We start from the raw sequence: 22,169 nt of genomic DNA, 5'->3' as shown, positions 1-22,169 counted from the left end.
TATAAAAAAAAAATCTTAAAAAATAAATAAATAAAATGCCCCCTAGGGCTGAAATGTTTAAAAAAAAAAAAAAAGCTAAGAAGCCATAAAAGAAAAGGCCAAAAGGAAAGCCAAAAGGAAAATATGAATACGAACAGATTAAAGTCCTGCTCAGCCAATGATATCATAGCAGGTAGAATAGATTTCCATTGAGTAGCTGGACCAGTCCTTTTGCTGTCAGCAACTGGAAAACTGGACAAAACTCATGAAACAATTGATGAACAATTGTTTTCAGACATTGGACAACTGCAATCCAAGTTCCTAGCTAGGGAAGCAGACAGGCTGAGCCCACCAGCTCCCTGGGCCTCTTCCTGGAGTCTCTTGCCAGACCCCAGTGCAGGGAGGAAGGTCCCACATGGGGAATCATAGTCACACTAAGTATGGGGAGAGGAAGATGGGAGTTGGGGGAGACTGCGAGTGCTGGGATTTGGGGAGGAGCATGAAGGAGGCTGTTGTATCGAGGAAGAGCCACAGAAACCTGCACTGGGCTCCCTGTGCATGCAGGCATAGGACAGGACTCCACGAGGCTGGGCAAAGAGCTGCTCTAGAAATTCTCATTCTAAATTGAGCTGGCAGAGAGCCCAGTCCCCAGAATGGGAGTGTGGCTGCAAGAGGAGGCCGAAGCCAGAGATACAACATCAAGAGTAACAGTCGGGAAATGAGATGAGGCCAGCCACAGGACAGAAAGAAGTTTTTGGAGTGGTTTCAAGGCCTGGAAAAATCGAGCTCCAGCCCCACCTGCAACAGAGGAAATGCAGGAACACCTGGGATGACCACCACTTTTTGGGAATTCGTGCCCCTGTAAGATGTCCCTGTAGTTTATGTTAAACCTCTGCTGTTTGTCAAGGAACCAACTAAACATTCATACCTATAAAGCCCTTAAACAAAGATACACCTGTCTCAGGACAGAAGGGATATTGAGGAAGGAGAACCAATCCAGGGAGAAAAGAGACTGATGGCCATCGCAGAGACAAGTACACTTTTGTGTATTCAGTGAGTATTTATTGGGGACTCATGGCCCGACAGGCCCGTGCTGGTGGCTGAGGGGGATACAGAGGCACAGCAAGCCTCCAGCCCTGAAGAGCCCTTGATCCCGATGGGCCACGTGGGGTAAATATGTTTGAAGGGTTAAATGAAAGGACAGAGCAGGAAACACAAACAGCCAAATGGAAAGTCCCAGAGAACAAGCTGAGTTCAGAGGTTCACAAGGCATCAGGTGGGGAGGGTCCAGAGCTGGCAGCGGCAGTGACCTCTCAGATCTGGCCTGTCTCAGGCCACATCCTGGTTGATGGGCTTCTTACAGACCCAGTGATAGGGGGTGTCACAGTGCATGTCATTCCACTTCTGCTCAATGTGGACACAGTCTTCTGTCTGCCCGTCCACGTGCCGCCAGTTGTCTGGCTGATTGGTACCCCAAAACCTGGAAACAAGAGGGCTTTATTCTGCCAGACAAAGGAAGTGTCCCTTCCCCTGACTATGGCATAAGGAGCTGAAGTGACACAGGTCCCTAATCTCCTGGCGGCCCTGGAGGGGGACAGAGCTGGGCCCAAGAGTGTGCTAAGGGTGGCTCTGTTGAGGTTGTCTTTAGTTACTGAGGATCAAGGGATAAGAAGGGTGTCTGAAGCTGTAAGCCCCCACCCCAGAAGTCACATTCAGACACCTTCTGGCGAAGGCAGGGCCTTCAAAGAGTACAGGACAGGCAACAACCAAACAAACAAAGAACAATAACAACAACAACAAAAAGGCAGGAAGACCCACTCATAGGCCACCTTCCAGCCCCAGAACCTGTCTTGTTCTGACGCCCATCTGTGGAGGGGTCCACGCAAGGACCACAATTATGCCAATGTGTATTATACATACCCCATACACATTATACACATCATACATACACACATGTTATACATATATACATACCACACATCACACATACATCACATACACAACCATATATCCACTCTTTATGCACACATTGCACATACACATCATACACATATAACAGACACAATAGTAACACATGCTGGGCAGGAATACACACACGAGACAAGGACACACAACAGTGTCTAGCCAGGCCTGCCCCTGGCTCTGCCTAGGACAGCACCAGACAGTGCTGGACTCACGCTCTGCTCCGGAAAGCATTGAATGGTGTCCCATCCACCCAGCGCCAGAAGCCCTCCTTGCCCCTGTCAGTGAGGCCAATCCAGTGGTAGGAGGTACTCGTGAACTTTACAAGAAATGCCTGCAGAGAAAAGGCAATGTTTAACCCTATGTGAGGAGCTGGTTCATCTGGACATGTGGGATAGGAATCTAGGCTGTCCTCTCCCTGGTCCTGGGGCATGAGGTCTACTCCTCTGCAGGGGCTGAGCCCCTCCCTACAGCTGGGATGACAAATCCATGATTTGTCCAGGATTGAGGGCAGGACCCAGGTCCCCTCAGAGAAAATCCATCTTCTCCCAATTTGATGCGATGAGTGTGCCTTCACTGGGACAAAGACTGACCTGGCCACAGTTTATTAAAGAGATGTATTTTATAAAAATAGCATGCCCTTTGACAGACATACAAGAACAGCCTCAGGAGAACCACAAAGGATGGGCAGTTCTGTACATTGAAATGGACCAAACTCATTATGGTCCTTCAACAAGAATTCTGGTAAGCACCTTCAGCAAATGGGCCACCCAGGGTCTATGTTGCCGTTGGTGGTCTTCAAGCTTCTGTGTCTGACTTTCCCAAGAAACCTGGGTCTCCTGCTCATGGGCCTTCACAGCCACTGGATTAATGGTTATTAAACTCAGGAATGACTACTAGAGAAGATACTGAGGGGAAAATGAGGAGTGGGGAGGGACATATGCTCCCAACACTTTAAGGGCAGTCACCCATGCCACCTGTCTTTGCCCTTCCTCACTGTTGACATCTGTGGGCCTCTGGGTGTCTCCCTCATTCATCGAGGACATTGAGGCTTGCTGTCAGTGCTTTTGAACAAGATGCTTATCAGAACCCAATAAATACTTGTTCCCTGACCGACAGAGGAAACATGCAGGTCTCTGCCCGGACTGCTGCAAGAGGAGGAAGGCCAAAGCGCCAAGGTCCCTTATCCCACACCAAGCCCATCAGCACCACCCCAAGCCAGCAGCTCTGACCTGCTCCTCCTCAGAAGTCACCGAGGCCAGGTGGGCTCCCTGGGACACACAGAACTGCTCAGCCTCATGCCAAGACTTCTTGACGTGAGAAAAGTAATACAAGCTCCCGCTGTAGGCATTCCAGCCTTGCAGGATCAGCTGAAGAAGTTGATCTGGAGCAAAGGTTGGGGAAGAAAGAGAACCAGCGGCTGGCTAGGGATGCCTGGGAGCTGCCCTTCCTGGCCTCTCCAGGGACTGGCCACCAAGAGTCACAAGCCCACGCAGTGCTTGATGCCCAGTGCTCCGGGGCAAGACCTCAGAGGCTGCACCCCCAGCCTGATACCCAATACAACAGAAAGCAGCTCAAGACACCTGGCTCCATCTCCCCAGAGATTTGCAGATAGCTTTGCTACCTGGGCAACACTTTCTTTCCAGTCTCTTGCTTTCTGGCTCCACTACGTTCTTTCCCCAGCACTATCACCTGACAGTCTTCTGCACCTCAGCTCCTGCCATCTCCCTAGAAGACTTTACAGCCATCCCATAGTGTCAGCTTTTCCTTGACTTCATCTCCATCCACTTCAGCTGCCCACACCCAGGACCATACTTGGGACTGCTCTACCTGACCTCCAAATTTCAAGCTCTAATGGCTCATCCCATGAACACAAGCATCTTGTGTTCTCAGCTCTTTCATCCCTCCCCACGATAACACTCTGCTTTCTAACATCATCTGTACCACAGCTATTTGAAATGGGGCCATAACAGAATCACTTATTCATTCATTTATTCTCTTATTCAACATCAATGGTTCAATGCTTTTTAACTGTGAATCAGGGACTATTATACAAAGACCAGTAAGACATGATTCATGTCCTCAATGAACTTAGTAAACAAGACAGATGTAAAAAGGGTGTTGAAGATGTAGTCATTGAAAACCATGTGCATGCTAGAATAGAGGCTGTGCTTATATTCAAAATGCTTTGAAAGCCACCGTCCTGGCCCCTGCCTACTAACGTCTCATCAACTTCATCAACTGCCCTCTTGGCCACAGTCCAGTCACAGAACTTCCTGAAGTTTTCTGAGCCTCATGGTTTCACACGTTCATGACTATGAACCTGCCACCCTCTTACCCTACTTGTTTGGCAAACACCTACTAGTCCTTCAGGGTTCAGTTCAAGGGCCATCTTCTCCACAAAACATCTTTTGATCCTTTTTCTCCCAAAAAATGTTCCCCCTGCAGAAGATCCCTTTTCTATGTCAGAGGACATCAACCTCAGAAGATCCCTTCTCTCTCCTCTTTGCTCCTCTCCACCCCATTTCCTAGAGCTGCCCCTTACCTAACACCTCTTGCACATCTCTGCATGTCTTCCACACATTATTTATCCTCAAGTGTTGTTTTGTCACTCTGACCAGATGACAAACAACTTGAGAGCAGAGTCAGCTGCCTTATGCCATCTCTACCACTGCCTAGGATTCAGCCCTTCTCCAGCACCCAGCCTCCTTCCTAAGGGGATGCATGCTGAAGTAAGCAAAAGACTGAAGGGACAGAAAACTCTGGCCACCCAAGAGACTATACCTCCCGGCCAAGCCCTCCCCTCCCACTTACTTTGTGTCTTCTGTAGCTGCTCCTGGGAGCCAAAGGCCACACAGAGTGTCTCCAGGTGACTCTGCTCCTCCTGGATTCTTGTAGTTAGTGTTTTGGTGTTCTGTAGATCCCCTTTTAACCTCTGGATCTCAGCACTGGCCTTCTGCAGATTGCTCTCTAACACTTGGCTCTTGGAATCTAAGGCTGCTGCAGCAGCCTTCATTCCTTGTTTTAGGGTCTGTATCTCCCTGCTGGCATTTTTCAAATAACCATTTAACACCTGAATCTTGGAATCTAAGGCATTGACATTTTCTAGCTTTGTTTTTAATAACTGGATCTGAGCATCTGCCTGCTCCAGATGGTGGCTTGCTTCTTGGGTCTGGGCAGTGACAGTTTCTAAATCTCTTTTTAACAAATTAATCTCATCACCAGCCCTTTTGAAATGGCCTCTTAATAACTGGATCTCAGCGCTGGTGTTGTCTAAATGGCCTTTCAGAAAAGTCTGGGTCTGGGAGTTTAAAGCATTTATATTTTGCAGGCTTCCCTTTACCCTCTGGATCTCAGCATTGGCTCCTTCCAAATTGCTTCTTAAAACCTGATTCTGGGCCCTTAAATCATGGACACTATCCAGTTGGCCTCTCAAAACATGGATCTGAGCATTAGCATTCTTTAAGCTACTGTTTGCCAACTGGGCCTGGGTGTTTGCCATTTCCAACCCTGCCTTCAGTATCTGAATTTCAGTGTTGGCATTTTCTAAGCCTCCATTCAACATGTGGAGATCACTGCTGGCATTTTCTAAACTGTTTCTTAAGAAACTGTGGGTCTGGGAATTTAAAGCATTTGCCTTTTCCAGATCTCCTTTCAGCTTCCGGATCTCAGCACTGGCACCTTCCATGGAACTCCTTAACATTTGGGTCTGGAAACTCAAGGTATTGGCATCCTGTAGAACGCCTTTTACCATCTGGATGTCAGCATTGGCATTTTCCAGATGACCACGGAGCACCTGGATCTGAGAACTGACATTGTCCATTCTACAAGTCAACGTCTGCATCTCCATGCTCCAAGTGCTGGAATTTTCCACATGGCCTTTAAACATCTGGATAGTCTCTTGCCACTCTGCCACCTTGCCAGAGTGAGGGGAATCTGGAGGGAAGAAAGGGAGAAGGTAGTCACAGAGGCCTATTGCGAAGGGAACAATTAATTATATGGGCCAACCATAGTATTCTTGACATTTCTGAGGGAAATGTCTAAGGCACAGCCCCGAGTGCTCCTCAGGCTGTCTCTTGCTCACTGCAGCCACCCAGACCCTGGAGATGGGCAAGCTGAGATGGTGAGCCAAAAATTAAAGGCCTAATTTAATTAGGGGCAGAGGATTAAAATATTTGCCTACTGTACACTGGCTACCCATAAGAGTCATGCTGGTCAAGCTTGGATTATTTTGCCATTGTAATTGAACTTGAAAGTAACTGATTATATCATTTAGAGCTGCTGAAGCTTAGCTACACTAAAATTTCACCATTAGATGGGTCATTATGAAAAAGAAAATAGGTATGAGTAAAGCCCATGTTTAGTTTCCTACTATATTTGCACACCAAGCACAGTGCCTCTTGATTCATCATTGGTTCTTCCTAAAAACTGTGTAGAACACAAACAGTTTTCTGACCACAAATTCCAGAAACTAAACAACACATGTACCTGTGGGAGGAAGCACTGTTCAAGCTCCAGGGCCATTGTGGAGATCCTCCAGGTGATACTAGACCCTAGAACCTTTTTAAAGGGCTGGCACACTGAGTATTACATTGAGCAATAGTCCCAACAGAAGAAGTTGAGACCTGAGTGAGAACCCTGATCAGTGGGGTCGTTCAGGGAACTCACAGCCCCTTTCATCTGCATGGTCTCTCCCACCAGACCCATTTGCAGCTGCCTCTGGTGAACCTTTCGTTCACCTCACAAGCTAAGACCTTATCTCAGACTTTCATGGTCCAAGACTCTTGATTCCAGCCTTCTCTCAGGAATAGGAAGAAGAACCCAAGTAGGCAGGGACCCTTGTTGGAAGATCCCTGCCCTATGCCTCATGCCCTATTGAGGTAAGCATATGAGGCCTCAGCCACTATGCTGAGTTAAGGCCAGGTGAGGCCAGGTGGCCTTTGCAGGTGCCTTGTAAAGATACACAAATACATCGATGGAACAGAACAGAGAATCCAGAAATAAACCCACATATATAGGGATAATTGATTTTCAACAAAGACATGACAATCTTTTCAACAGTGTGGCAACAATTGTCTATCCACATGAAAAATAAAAATTAACTTCGTCCTTCACAACATTATATAAAACTCAACTCAAAATTGATCATAGACCTAAATGTAAAGCCAACAAGTATAAAATTTCCAGAAGGAAACAAAGGAAAATGTCTTTGTGACCTTGGGATAGGTTTCTAACGTGAAACCAAAAGTACAGTCCATAAAAGAAAAAAAAAGATAAATTAGACTTTATTAAAATTTAAATCTGGTTAAGAGAACAAAAAGACAGGCCACAAGCTGAGAGAAAATATTTGTAAATTACATGACTGATAAAGGACCAAAAAGGGTACACTATATGATCTGTTTTACATAAAACTTAAAAAGGCCAATTAATCTGTATTAGTGCAAGTAGATCAGTGATTGCCTGGGGATGAAGGGAGGAGGGGAGAGGGAAAGATGACAAAGGGCACAAGTAAACCCTGGGAGGAAGAGGAGGAATATGTTTATTATCTTGATGGTTGTGGTGATGGTTTCATGGGCATACCCGTAAATCAAAACTTATCTGATTGTATACTTTCAATATTGTAATCTATTATCTGTCAATTACACCTCAATAAAGTTGTTTTTTTTTAAAAAAGATCATGTCTTTCTGTGAGAAGTATGGAACCCATTCGGGGGTCTGGGGGTGTCAGAGGAGAGGCTCCTCTTAGAGTCTGGGTATCTGAATGCCCCAGCTCCCCCACCCCACCCGCCCTGCCCTGGCTACTCGCCGTAGGGTTCCACAGGTAACTGCCGAGTTGTGTTGTCCTCTCCAGGTAACTGCCGAGTTGTGTTGTCCTCTTCAGCAGTCATGGCTAGAGACTCTGATGGAGGTCTTGGCTTCTGTAGAACTGAGATGCCCATTCCTGGGTCAGTACAGTCTCTCTGCACTAGGTCTGGGAGAACAGGCTGCCCAACCCCCGGGGGTTCCAGAAGGAGGAAGATGGCACTGAGGATCTCTCAGACTTTCCTCCATGGGCCTCAGCTCTCGGGAGGCTCCTCTTGGACAGAGACCTTAGTTGAGTCCTGGGAAAGATCTGGGTCAGGCCTGGGGCCAGAGGCAGACTGACTCTTCTGGGAGCAGAGGGCATGCATCTGGTCCCTGTGGGACTTTTATGCAGGAAGATGGAGAGAGTCGGTGAGGGTTCAGGTCCCCTACAAACTTACCCATAACAAAAAGAACCACCAGCAAGGAGGCAACAGTCACAGCCATAACTACCAGGGTGGTTGGAAAAAGTCTTGGCCTCCTGGGGGCTGGAGGGGCCCCTGCAGCAGAGTCCAGCCCTGCAAAGGAGAAGCCAGTGTACAGGAGAATGTGTTGTGTGGACTAGGCGGGATTCGCCCATGGTCGCAGTCTCTTGAACTGTCTGATGAGAATGAGAACACTGGCCACACTTATCATGGGGGTGGGAAATAAAGCACTTGGATGCAATCACTAGACCTAACTGGGGGTGTGGTAGCAACACAAAGGTAAAGAGAAGACCACAGCCCAGAACCTAGAGGAGACACACAGGACACAGAACCCGTAGAACGTGCAGTGCACGTGAAAGAAGAAAGGAGGGAGACAGGGAGGGACAGAGCAGGAACCTGACCTGAGTCCCAGGGCTAGGCTTGCTCATGAACTCAGCCCTTTGGGACCACAGCCTCTCCCACAATCATAGGTCAGTGCTGGGGCCTCCCTCTGCAGTGTCATAAAGCCCTGCATGGAGGTCCTAGGAGAGTGCAGGTATGCTTAGGGATAAATAGTGTACAGAGAAATCCATTCTAAGGGGAAGAAACATCAGCCTGGAGCCCCTGAGGTCTTGCAGGGCCAGCCCAGCATGCAGAGAGGGGACTTGAAACCAGGTCCCTCTGGGGGCACCTGGGTGGCTTAGTCGGTTAAGCGTCTGACTTCGGCTCAGGTCATGATCTCACAGCTTGTAGGTTCGAGCCCCACGTCAGGGTCTGTTCTGACAGACAGCTTGGAGCCTGGAGCCTGTTTTGGATTCTGTGTCTCCCTCTCTCTCTGCCCCTCCCCTGCTCACACTCTGTCCCTCTCTCAAAAATAAATAAACATTAAAAATTAAAAAAAAAAAAACAGGACCCTCTTAATTCAAAGCTTACTCTTTCTCCTGACAGGTTGCCATCCCCAAGCAAAAGGGTCTGGGGAGGTTCACTAGGGTGTGGGTGTGCGCCAGGCTCTCTGTTCTCACCTAATCCACGTTCAGCCCTTGCCTGTTTATTCCCGAGGCTGAGACAGCGATGAGCCAAGCTCTGGCCTGCCAGGGAGCTGGGAGACAAGTAAGCCAGTCCCTAATGAGGATAGGCTCATGCCTCAGTTTTCTCACCTTGGGGCTGCAGGGAGACACTCTGGTTGTCTGTGTAAAAGTGGACCTTGTCAAAATTCATATCTTTTTCCTTTATCTTCCAATGCTCCCCTCTGCTGCGGAATCCAACGGGCTGTCCAGTGGGCCACTAGGGGTGGGAAGCGAAGCCTAGATACCCCGGACTTATATAGCCCTGAGCAGGGCCTGACCACCCTGGAAGCTCTGTCTCACCCCTGCTGATTGTGCAGAATCACCCCAGCAAGGTCCCTCCCCTCCAAGCTCCCAGGCGCCAGTCTGCTCCGCCCTCCCCTCAAGCCCATCACCGCACCGCCACTTTCCAGCAAAGCTCCCAAAGCTAGCCTCAAATGTTGTTTCACCAGCCACTCGGGAGGGGGCGGAGGTCGGGAGGGGATGGGGGTCCTCGGTTTCATGGAAAAACATCCTTGTGACGGGTGGCTGGTCCTTAATCCTAGCCCCAGACCCTTGAAACTAACGGGAAGTCAGGTAAGGGGAGGAGCTGGGTCAGTGCAGCAGGGATTTGCAGGTCAAAGGAAGGGCTGAGGTGACTCTTGCCCACTTAGGACCTCACAACTGGCAGGGGAGGCAAGGGTCTGTGGTGGAATAAAAAAGTATATTTGTTCTTGGGGCACCTGGATGGCTCAGCGGTTAAGCATCTGACTTTGGCTCAGGTCAGGATCTTACCGCTGAGTTTGAGCCCTACATTGAGCTGTCAGCACAGAGACTGCTTCAGATCCTGTTTCCCTCTCTCTGCCCCTCCCCCCACTCTGCCTCAACCCTCTCTCTCTGCCCCTCCCCATGGTCTCTCTCAAAAATAAATAAATATTTCAGGGCGCCTGGGAGGCTCAGTCGGTTAAGCATCTGACTTCAGCTCGACTTCAGCTCAAGTTCGTGGGTTCGAGCCCCGCATCGGGCTCTGTCCTGACTGCCAGCTCAGAGCCTGGAGCCTGTTTCAGATTCTAAAATAAAATTTCTAAACATTTTTCAGATCCTCTGTCCCCTCTCTCTACCCCTCCTCCTCTCTGGCCCCCCTCTGCCCTTCTCCCTCTCTGGCCCTTCCCCACTCTCTCTCTCTAAAAAAAAATAAACATTTTTTTAGAAAGTATTTTTGGTCTTTGTCCAGTTCCTCAGAATTTCCCAAGTGATAGAAGTATCTTTTATTTTTCATAAAGAGCCCCTTTTAAGCGTACTTGAGTTTATGCTAATGAGTGACTCAGGATGGCCCCCTAGATAGTTTCAGGATAGGAACTGATCCCAGAAAAACCAAACTCCCACCTATCCAACCGCACCCCCACCCCAGACTTCCAGGTAGAAGAAGGGGCCTGGAGAACAGGTTACAAAAGCTTTGAGGAACTTTCAAGGACTTTCCTCTTTGGTGAATACATCCACGTGCCAGAGGATGTCACATCCCATCTCCACAGGAACAGAGGCTACTGTGCTCTGGACTCTTCTGGACCTCGCCCTACATATCTCTTCATATCTCTTCATCTAGCCTTTCATTTATATCCTTTATTATAATCTGTAATCATAAACACAGTGTTTTCCTGAGTTCTGCGAGTCATTCTAGTGAATTATCAAAGCTAGGGAGGGTCACAGGAGTCCCCAGATTTGCAGTTGGCTGGGCAGATGTGTGGGTTGCCTAGAGACCCCACTTACAACTGGAATCTGAAGTGGGGGCAATCTTGTGGGACTGAGCCCTTCATCTGTGGCGTCTGTGCTGATTCCAAAAGCCCTTGCGAGAATTGACTTGAAGTGTAGAATATCCAGTAGATGTCAGAGAATTGGTTGGTATCAGAAAACAGCAAATAGGAACCAACTTGATCCAGTTTTGCACCTCTAGCTGATTGGATACATGCTCCCTTGAGTCGACTGAGTTTGGGACTAACTGAAAAAGAAACTGATGGATAAGCCAATGTGCTGCTTTGCAGTGAGACCTGTAACTTCCCTGCTTCAGGGGGTCCCTGCTGCTTATGGGTCTGGACTTAGAAAACAGGGAAGTGAGGCATCCTGGTGGAGCCATGCGAGCCCAAAGTCCCCAGCCCTGAAAGGGGGTAAACAGCTGAACAGAATCAATACTTCCACCAGCTGGTCAAGGCACCCTTCCCTAAGTCAGTTCTGAGGTTAATGGTGGATTCTTGTTCCTTGGTTCCCCACTACTTCAGATGGTTATAATTTTATCAAAATGGATCACATTTTCTCTAACTCATAAAAGTCTAATTATATATTTGTCCTTTATCTCACCAGTAACCCACTTACAAGATGTCAGTTCTACCTTGCGAATGGCTTGTGCCATCCTTATTATGTTGCTTTTTCCAATTTTCACTCTCAGTTTCTACATCCTGTTCTCAAATCCTGGAGTCAGCCTCCCACAAGCCCTCTGAGCGCTAAGAAGCCTCCGCCAAATGCAGTGGTGGAGAAGCCATCCTGCAGGTGCCTCGTCCCAAGGCAAGGTCAGGAGAGCAGCTTCCATCTAATAGGAGCTCGTGTCATGGATGCTACTGTCAACTCAGCCAGCAGCTAGCTGAGTGCACAGCTGATAATCAGGGTGAGGAAGGGGGTGGCTGCCTGTATACCCACTTCATGACGCCATGGCAGTGTGTGTGTGTGTGTGTGTGTGTGTGTGTGTGTGTGTAGAGTGTAGAGCCATCATCCATTGGCTGTCCATTGAAAGCTGACCTGAGAGGGGAGCCGGCAAGATGGCGGAGAAGTAGGGAGCTCCGTGCATTTTGCCTGCACCCCATCTCTCAAACAGAGAAGGCCTGAAGTCATAGGACACTGAGCCACAGGAGTTTGGGAAGAGAAACAGACAGAATGCACTGGGAAGGAAACCTCATAAGTGCATGAGAGCGAACTGGGGAAGATAAAAGTGGCTGGGACCAGCGATATGGAGAGAGGGGAGGGAACCCTCCCTGCGTGCAGTTGCGGTGAGTGATGAGCTGTGGTGAGTCCAGGGGAAAGGAAAGAGAAGCTGAGACTGCTCATAGAACTGTCCCTGGAATAGAGAAAAATCTCGGCTTGGAAAGAAAGTGTTTTTTAGTTCTGGCTGGGGTGCTGACTTTGAACTAGGTGCCCCTGGTCCCAGAAGGTGCCAGAAAAAACTGCTCTGCAGTGCTCCAGGCACCATCCCAGCCACTGGTGGCAATGGGGTGGACGCTGTGGGCCTGAAGCTGCTACGTTCCCCACACGGAAACGGGGCACAGAGGCTTCGGATCCCAGGTTGTATCGCTGCTTGACCCCGGCGGATCTGAGGCTGTGACACTTCCCCCACCCCCACTCAACCCCTGGCACCAGGGAAGCAGCAACCTGTGGAAAGCCCTCAGACTGGGACCTGGAAACGAGGCAGGGAGTGGGGCATAGAACTCAGCCCACCTTGGCTACGTCCTCAGCACAGGGAGATCGGACCCAAAAGAGTGATTTGCAACGCTTGGTTGAAAAGGGACTGAGGCGATGCCATTTTTCTCCCCACAACCACCAAGGCAGGGCCTCAGGGAGTGGCCATCAGGACACAGTGGAGGCCAGGCCTGCCTACACCAAACCAGGCCCATCCCCGCCAAAGAGTTCTGTTGTTGTTGTTGTTTTACCTGAGCCTGGGGCAAGACCAACATGGATGCACCGCCATGATTAATCCTAGATAATCCTTTGGATTCAGATACAATCTCCCTTTTCTCATTTGTAACCCTCCACTCTGCTGGTCGGGGCACTCTGGTCACTGGTTGGCTTAAGCAGCCACATTTAATCTATTCTTTAGATGTACACGCTACACCTCCACCACTACCTTTATCTCTCTCTCTGGAGTAATCAGACTATATAGTTTTTCTGAGTGCCTCCTGGTCTCTCTACCTGGTCATTTCATTTCCAATTTCGCTTCCTCCCCACCCTGTTATTTTTCTCTTTGTATATGCTCTTCCATCAACACCGCACACACCTGGCTCTTTATTTGTAGCTGGGAATTCTGGTTTTATGCCTTTAGACTGTCCTTTGTCTTTTAGGTTTTTTCTTTTTTTCTTTTCTTCGTTTTTCAATTTTTTTATTAATTTGAATTTTTATTACTTTTATTCCCTCCTTCCTCTTTTTTCTTTTTTGAATTGTTTTGTATTTTGTCCCCTCCTTTTTTCTTCTTTTTCTTTTTCCCGTTCAGTTTTTGTGTTTATTGGTTTTGTCTGTGCATTTTTGTACCTTTGTTCCCTGTGTGGTTGTCTGCTTTCTTTTTCCAGGGCTACCTCAAGAAACAAGCCAAAGTGTACATGGTGGAGAGTCCCAAATACTGCTACGAGTAGGGAAACAAAATAACCAAACTCTCAACAAAAGAAACCGAGAGACACCATTCAAAGAACACCTCCTGAACAGACAGGCCCTGAACAGTCAAAGAGTCCTCTTTAATACAGCAGGATTCGCAAGGGCAGAGTGTACAACAAGCTTTTAAAATTAACAAGAGATAGAAATCTAACCAAAATGATTATATGGAAGAATTCTCCTCCAAAGAAATTCCAGGAAGAAATGACAGCTAAAGAACTGCTCAAAACAGATATAAGCAACATAACTGAACAAGAATTTAGAACAATAGTCATAAAATTAATTGCTGGGCTTGAGAAAAGCATGAAAGACATCAGAGAAACTATTGCTACAAACACTATGGAACTCAAAAATAGTTATGATGAATTAAAAAATGCTATAAATGTGATACATAATAAAATGGAGGCATCCAATGCACGGATTGAAGAGGCAGAAAGGAGAATAAGTTATTTAGAAGACACAATTCTAGAAAAAGAGGAAGCTGAGAAAAAGAGAGATAAACTGATCCAGGAACACGAAAGAAGAGTTCGAGAGCTCAGCGATACAATCAAATAGAACAATATCTGAATCATAGGAATCCCAGAAGAGGAAGAGAGAGGGAAATGTGCTGAAGGAACCCTTGAACAATTATAGCAGAGAACTTCCCCAACCTGGGGAGGGAAGTAGATGTTGAAATTCAAGAAGCACAGAGAACTCACCTCAGATGTAACTTGAATCGATCTTCTGCATGGCATATCATAGTGAAATTGGCAAAATATAAAGACAAAAAGAGAATTTTGAAAGCAGCTAGGGAGAAAAGGGCCCTAACATACAAAGGGAAACCTATCTAAATGGTTACAGACCTATCTACTGAAACTTGGCAGGCCAGAAAGGAATGGCAGGAAATCTTCAATGTGATGAACAGAAAAAATATGCAGCCAAGAATCCTGTTATCCAGCAAGCCTCTCATTCAGAATAGAAGGAGAGATAAAACTCTTTCCAAATAAACAAAAATTGAAAGAATTTGTCACCACTAAACCAGCTCTACAAGAAATCCTGAGGGGGACTCTCTGAGGGAAATGTTGCAAGGAATGCAAGATACTTGAGACACCACCATAAGCATGAATCCCACAAATGACACATGACTCTAAACACATATATTTCAATAATAACACTGAATGTAAATGGGCTGAATGCTCCAATCAAAAGACATAGGGTAGCAGAATGGATAAAAAAACAAAATCCATCTATTTGCTGTCTACAAGAAATGCATTTTAGACTGGAGGACACCTTCAGATTAAAAGTAAGGGGTTTGAGAAATATGTATCATGCTACTAGAAGTCAAAAGAAAGCTGGAGTAGCTATACTTATATCAGACAAACTGGACTTTAAAGTAAAGACAGTAACAAGGGATGAAGAAGGGAATTATATAATAATTACAGGGTCTATCCATCAGGAAGAACTAACAATAATAAATGTCTATGCACCGAATATGGGAGCACCTAAATATCTAAAACAATTAATCACAAACAGAAACAAGCTTATAGATAAGAATGTGCTAATAGCAGGGGACTTTAATACTCCACTTACAACAATGGATAGATCAACTAGACAGAAAATCACTAAAGAAACAATGGACTTGAATGACACATTGGACCAGATGGATCTGACAGATATATTTAGAACTCTAAACCCTGAGGCCATTGAATTCACTTCCTTCTCAAGTGCGCATGGAACATTCTCCAAGATAGATCACATACTGGGACATAAAGCAGCCCTCAATAAATATAAAAGAATTGAGATCATACCATGCACACTTTCAGATCACAATGCTATGAAACTTGAAATCAATCACAGGAAGAAGTCTGGAAAACCTCCAAAAACATGGAGGTTAAAGAACACCCTACTAAGGACTGAATGGGCCAATCAGGCAATTAGAGAAGAAATTAAAAATACATGGAAACAAATGAAAATGAAAACACAACAATCCAAACTCTATGGGATGCAACAAAGGAAGTCCTAAGAGGAAAGTACATTGCACTCCAGGCCTATTTCAAGAAATTAGAAAAAGCACAAGTACAAAATCTAACAGCTCACCTAAAGGAACTAGAGGCAGAACAACAAGAGCACTCCAAACACAGTAGGAGAAGAGAAATAATAAAAATCAGAGCAGAAATAAACAATATAGAAACCAAAGAAACAATTGAACAGATCCATGAAACCAAGAGTTGGTTTTTTGAAAAAATAAAAAAAATTTGACAAACCTCTAGCCAGGCTTCTCAAAAAGAAGAGAGAGAGCAAACAAATAGACAAAATCATGAATGAAAATGGACTTATTACAACCAACCCCTCAGAAATACAAGCAATTATCAGGGAATACTATAAAAAATTATATGCCAACAAATTGGACAACTTAGAAAAAATAGACAAATTCCTAAACACACACTCACTACCCAAATTCACACGGGAAGAGATAGAAAATCTGAACAGACCCATAACTAGTGAAGAAATAGAATCAGTTATCAAAAATCTCCCAACAAATAAGAGCCCTGAGCCAGATGGCTTCCCTGGGGAATTCTACCAGACATTTAAAACAGAATTAATACCCATTCTTCTCAAGCTATTCCAAAAAATTAAAATCAAAGGAAAACTTCCAGACTCATTTTATGAAGCCAGCATCACTTTGATTCCCAAGCCAGACAGAGACCCAGCAAAAAAAGAGAACTACAGGCCAGTATCCTTGATGAATACAGATGCAAAAATCCTCAACGAGATACTTGCAAATCAAATTCAACAGCCCATAAAAAGAAGTATCCATCAAGATCAAGTGGGATTCATTCCTGGATTACAGGGCTGATTCAATATTCACAAATCAATCGATATGATACAGCACATCAACAAAAGAAAAGATAAAAACCATATGATCCTGTCGATAGATGCAGAAAAAACATTTGACAAAATACAGCAAATCTTCTTAATAAAGACCCTCAAGAAAGTAGGGATAGAAGGAACTTACTTAAACATCATAAAAGCCATCTATGAGAAGCCCTCAGCTAACATTATCCTCAATGGGGAAAATATGAGAGCTTTCCCCCTAAGATCAGGAACACGACAGGGATGTCCACTCTCACCACTGTTGTTTAACATAGTGCTGGAAGTCCTAGCATCAGCCATCAGACAACAAAAGGAAATAAAAGGCATCAGAATTGGCAAAGAAGTCAAACTCTCACTTTTCGCAGACAACATGATACTCTACATAGAAAACCAGACAGACTTCACCAGAAGCCTACTAGAACTCTTCCATGAACTCAGCAAAGTTACAGGATACAAAATCAATGTACAGAAATCGGTTGCATTTTTATACACCAACAATGAAGCAACAGAAAGAGAAATTAAGAAACTGATCCCATTCACAGTTGCACAAAAAACACATAAAATAACTAGGAATAAACCTAGCCAAATATAGAAGGATCTGTATGATGAAAAATAGAAAACTTATGAAGGAAATTGAAGAAGACACAAAGAAATGGAAAAACATTCCATGCTCATGGATTGGAAGAAAAAATATAGTTAAAACGTCATTACTACCCAAAGCACTCTACATACTCAATGCAATCCCAATCAAAATTGCACCAGCATTCTTCTCAAAACTGGAACAAACTATCCTAAAATTTGTATGGAACCACAAAAGACCCCGAATAGCCAAAGTAATATTGAATAAGAAAACCAAAACGGGAGGCATCACCATCCCAGACTTTAGCCTCTACTACAAAGCTGTCATCATCAAGACAGTATGGTATTGGCACAAAAACAGACACACAGACCGATAGAATAGAATAGAGAACTAAGAAATGGACCCAGAAATGTACAGCCAACTAATCTTTGACAAAACAGGAAAGAGTATCCAATGGAAAAAAGACAGCTGTTTTAACAGATGGTGCTGGGAGAACTGGACAGCAACATGCAGAAGAATGAAACTAGATTATTTTCTCACACCATGCACAAAAATAAACTCAAAATGGATAAAAGACCTGAATGTGAGACAGGAAACCATCAAATTCCTAGAGGAGAAAGCAGGAAACAACCTCCTTGACCTCAACCACAGCAATTTCTTACTTGACACATCCCCAAAGGCAAGGGAATCAAGAGCAAAAATGAACTATTGGGACCTATCGATATAAAAAGCTTCTGCACGTCAAAGGAAACAATCCACAAAACGAACAGGCAACCGACGGAATGGGAAAAGATAGTTGCAAATGACATATCAGATAAAGGGCTAGTATCCAAAATCTGTAAGGAACTCACCAAACTCCACACCCTAAAAACAAACAACCCAGTGAAGAAATGGGCAGAAGATATGAACAGACACTTCTCCAAAGAGGACATCCAGATGGTCAACAGACACATGAAACGATGCTCAGCATCCCTCCTCATCAGGGAAATACAAATCAAAACCATACTGAGATACCACCTCACGCCGGTCAGAGTGGCTACAATGAGCAAATCAGAGGACTCTAGATGCTGGCGAGGATGTGGAGAAAAAGGCACCCTCCTACACTGTTGGTGGGAATGGAAACTGGTGCAGCCCCTCTGGAAAACAGTGTGGAGGTTCCTCAAAAAATGAACAATAGAACTCCCCTAGGACCTAGCAATAGCACTGCTAAGAACTTCCCCAAGGGATACAGAAGCGATGATGCATAGAAGCACATGTCCCCCAATGTTCATAGCAGCACTCTCAACAATAGCCAAAATATGGAAAGAGCCTAAGTGTCCACCAACTGACAAATGGATCAAGAAGATGTGGTTTATCTATACAATGGAATACTACATGGCAATAAGAAAGAATGAAATCTGGCCATGTGTAGCAACGTAGATGGAACTTGAGAGTGTTATGCTGAGCAAAATAAGTCAGGCAGAGAAGGACAGCTACCATATGCTTGCACGTATAGGAGGATTAGGAGGAACTTAATTGAGGACAGTGGAGGAGAAGAAGGGGGGATGTAGGGGGGGAGAGGGAGAGAGGCAAACCATGAGAGACTCTTGAATGCTGACAACAAACTGAGGACTGATGGGTATGGGGGGAGGGGAAGGGGGGTGAATGGCATGGAAGAGGGCACTTGTGGGGATGAGCACTGGGTATTATATAGAAACTAACTTGACAATAAACTATTTTTTAAAATCTCAATTACATAGAAAAATAAATAAAATTAAATTAAAAAAATTAAAAAAAAAACAAAGAAGACATACAAATGGCAAATAGGCACATGAAAAGATGCTTGACATCACTCATCATCAGGGAAATACAAATCAAAACTGCAATGAGATACCACCTCACATCTGTGAGAATGGCTAAAATTAACAACACAAGAAACAACAGGTTTTGGCAAGGATGTTGAGAAAGGGGAACCTTTGCACTGTTGGTAGGAATGCATACTGGTGCAGCCACTCTGTAAAACAGAGTTCCTCTAAAAATTAAAAAAGAACTACCCTACAACCCAGCATTTGCACTATTAGGAATTTACGTAAAGTAAAATGCTGATTCAAAGGGGCACATGCACTCCAATGTCTATAGCAGTGCTTTCAACAAGAGCCAAATTATGGAAAGAGCCTAAATGTCCATCAACTGACAAATGGATAAAGAAGATGTGGTGTATACACACTCACACACACACACACACACACACACTGAAATACCACTCAGCGATGAAAAAGAATGAAATCTTGCCATCTGCAACAATGTGAATGAAACTGGAGGGCATTATGCTAAGCAAAATAAGTCAGTCATAGAAAGACAGAGATTATATGGTTTCACTCATATGGGAATTTGAGAAACTTAACAGATGAACATAAGGGAAGGAAGGAATAATAAGATTAAAACAGAGGAAGGTAAATCATTAGAGACTCTTAAATACAGAGAACAAACTGAGGGTTGATGCGGATAGGGGGATTAAATGGGTGATGGGCATTAACGAGGGTACTTTTCGGGATGAACACTAGGTGTCATATGTAAGAGATGAATCAGTGGGCTCTACTCTTGAAGCTAAGACTATACTGTATGTTAACTAACTTGAGCATAAAAAAATTTTTTTAATAATAAAAAAAAAAAGGAAAGTCTGAGAAACTATCACAGCCAAGAGGAGCCTAAGAAGACAGGATGACTAAATGTAATATGGGACCCTAAATGAAACCCCAGGACAGAGAAAGGGCACTAGGGAAAACAGTGGACATCTGAATAAAGTATGGACATTACTTAGTAATAATGTATCAATATTGGTTCACTAATTATGATGAAAGTACCCTGTTAATGTAAGATAATAATAATCAAGGAAATGGGCAGAAGTATTTGAGAGCTCTAGGTATTACCTTCACAATTTTTCTGTAAAGCTTAAATTATTCTATTTTTAAAGTTGTTTAAAAAAAGATATCAGGTAGTTTATGGGATCTCAGGAGAGCAGAGAGGCAGACTGTAGAAGGGAGGCTGGCAGGAAGAATGTTCTGACATCACGGAGGTGCCTCTAAGGCACAGCAACACCAAACCCTGCCTGAACCCTGGACAAACAGCAAGACCAAATCTAAGGTCTCTCCTGGCTGAAGCTGCTCAGTGGGGCCCGGACCACATGCCTGCACCTCTCTGCAAGGACAGCTGCACATGCAACTTCTACTGCTAACTTGGGAAGACAGGACTTGAAACAGGAAGTTACTTAAACAGGAGGCTGCTCATTGTGAAAGGATTACAAGCATGGTAAATGCAGAGAAAATTGAAGAGAGAGACAGAGATAGGAAGGAAGGAAGGAAGGAAGGAAGGAAGGAAGGAAGGAAGGAAGGAAGGAAGGAAGGAAGGAAGGAAGGAAGGGAGGGAGGGAGGGAGGGAGGGAGGGGAAGAGAGAAAGAAAGAAGGAAAGAAAGGAAGGAAGGAGGGAGTAAGGGAGATAAAAGAAAGAAAAGAAAGAAAGAAAGAAAGAAAGAAAGAAAGAAAGAAAGAAAGAAAGAAAGAAAGAGAGGAGGGAGAGAGAGAGAAAGAAAAAGAAAGGTAGACAGAGGATAGAATGAACATACATACAGACAGATATGGATGGAGTATAAAAATAGAGAAATAAAATATAATAGTATGTATCTGTTCTTAAGATCTAGATCAGTCAATCAGTAAAAGTCAAAATTTTTTTTCTCCTCTTCTTTTATATCCAAATACAAAAGTGTATCTATTTCAAGAGTACTTTATTATAACATCGAGAGGGGACAGGTCCAGAATGTTAGCCTACTGAATCAGGAAAAAAACTACCATAATGAAACAAATATATAAGCTTGCTGTGACAAAGTTCTCATCCATTCTTGGCTCCCAACTTTCCATCTGACAAAGGAAAAATTCGTAGAATTTCATTAGAAATATTATGGTGTTGGGGCACCTGGGTGGCTGCCGGTTAAGTGTCTGAATCCTGATTTCAGCTCAGCTCATGATCTCACGGTTTGTGAGTTTGAGCCCCACAGAGGGCTCTGTGCTGACAGTGCAGAGCCTGCTTCAGATTCTCTCTTTCTCTCTCTGCCCCTCCCCACCCTCTCTCTCAAAAATAAACTTTTTTTTTTTAAGAAATAGTATGGTGTCTGTGACCTGAAGAGCTAGGTACTGATGATGCCCACCCTCCACTTGAAATAGGGACTAAAGTACTACCGATGCCAGGATTTCCTGGGGGAGGCCCCACCGCCAGCAGAAAGGCAGGTACCCATGAAGTGACCTCCCTGGAGAAGTGAGCCCAGCATGTGGGGCAACTGAGCCAAGATCACAAGACAAGGCAAAGCAGTAGCCATCCTCACTTCATGAGGTGTGGAGGCTGTGGGGTAACACTATTCTGGTTGGCTACAAGATGAGGCACAGACTCCTCACTGACTTAGGCTTTTTCCATCTGGGAAAAAAAAAGGCAACAGGGTAGACATGGGCAAGTCTTGTCACAGGATCCACATGCACAGGACCGGGGAGGATCAGGAGAGCTGGGCTGGGCTGGATCTAAGGAACTTCAGCTGCCAGAGTCCTTGGGCTTTCACTCTGCTGCCCTCCCTCTGCATCTCAGCTACTCTCTCCTCTGCGCCTTTCTCTTTCCCCTGCCAGACATCCTTCCGTATCCTTCCATATGTGTGCTTTACGTTTCTGCCTCATAGCTTCTGCTTACCACTTGTTCTTCAGGTGCCCCATGATGGCTGTCAGCCCTTCTCTAACCAAGGGCCTTCCAGCTGACTTCCCTGTTAGCTGCCCCATCCCCTGGGTATTTCCACAGCCAAGTTCTGTCCCAGAGAAGTGGTCAGATTGTCCTGCTCACCTCCTCACCCAGGACCAAGCAGAGATCCCTGAGCAGCCATGTTCCGATCGCCGCCCCGCCCCCTCCGCCCCGTTCACCCCAGTGGTGAGTGACTCAGTCATTTCAAGCTCCTGTAACAAGAATACTATAGACTAAGAGGCTTACACTAGGGAAACCTACTTCTCACAGTTCTGGAGGCTGAAAAGTCCAAGGTCAGGCTGCTGGCTATTCAGTTCCTGCAGAGAGCTCTCTTCCTGGTGGGCAGACTG

General features: G+C 45.2%; 1 protein-coding gene across 2 annotated transcripts in view; it reads right to left on the bottom strand.

The window, feature by feature from the left end:
* The window catches only part of LOC120236649 (factor in the germline alpha-like), a 29,884-nt gene extending 24,027 nt beyond the window's left edge, over window positions 1–5,857 (bottom strand). For both annotated transcript variants that reach the window (XM_039239569.1, XM_039239570.1), the window contains exons 1-3: window positions 4,756–5,857; window positions 3,174–3,325; window positions 2,157–2,275 (exon numbers count right to left, since the gene is read on the bottom strand). In XM_039239569.1, coding sequence (XP_039095500.1) covers window positions 2,157–2,275; window positions 3,174–3,325; window positions 4,756–5,830 — 1,346 coding nt within the window. In that variant the 5' untranslated portion in view covers window positions 5,831–5,857. The remainder of the gene's footprint in view (window positions 1–2,156; window positions 2,276–3,173; window positions 3,326–4,755) is intronic.
* Between the last annotated feature and the right edge of the window lie 16,312 nt (window positions 5,858–22,169).

This window comes from Hyaena hyaena, unplaced genomic scaffold, assembly GCF_003009895.1.
Source record: "Hyaena hyaena isolate Hyena2069 unplaced genomic scaffold, ASM300989v1 scaffold_158, whole genome shotgun sequence".
NCBI lineage: Eukaryota > Metazoa > Chordata > Mammalia > Carnivora > Hyaenidae > Hyaena > Hyaena hyaena.
Note: the sequence above shows the minus strand (reverse complement) of the source record. Positions and strands in the feature narration are given on the sequence as shown.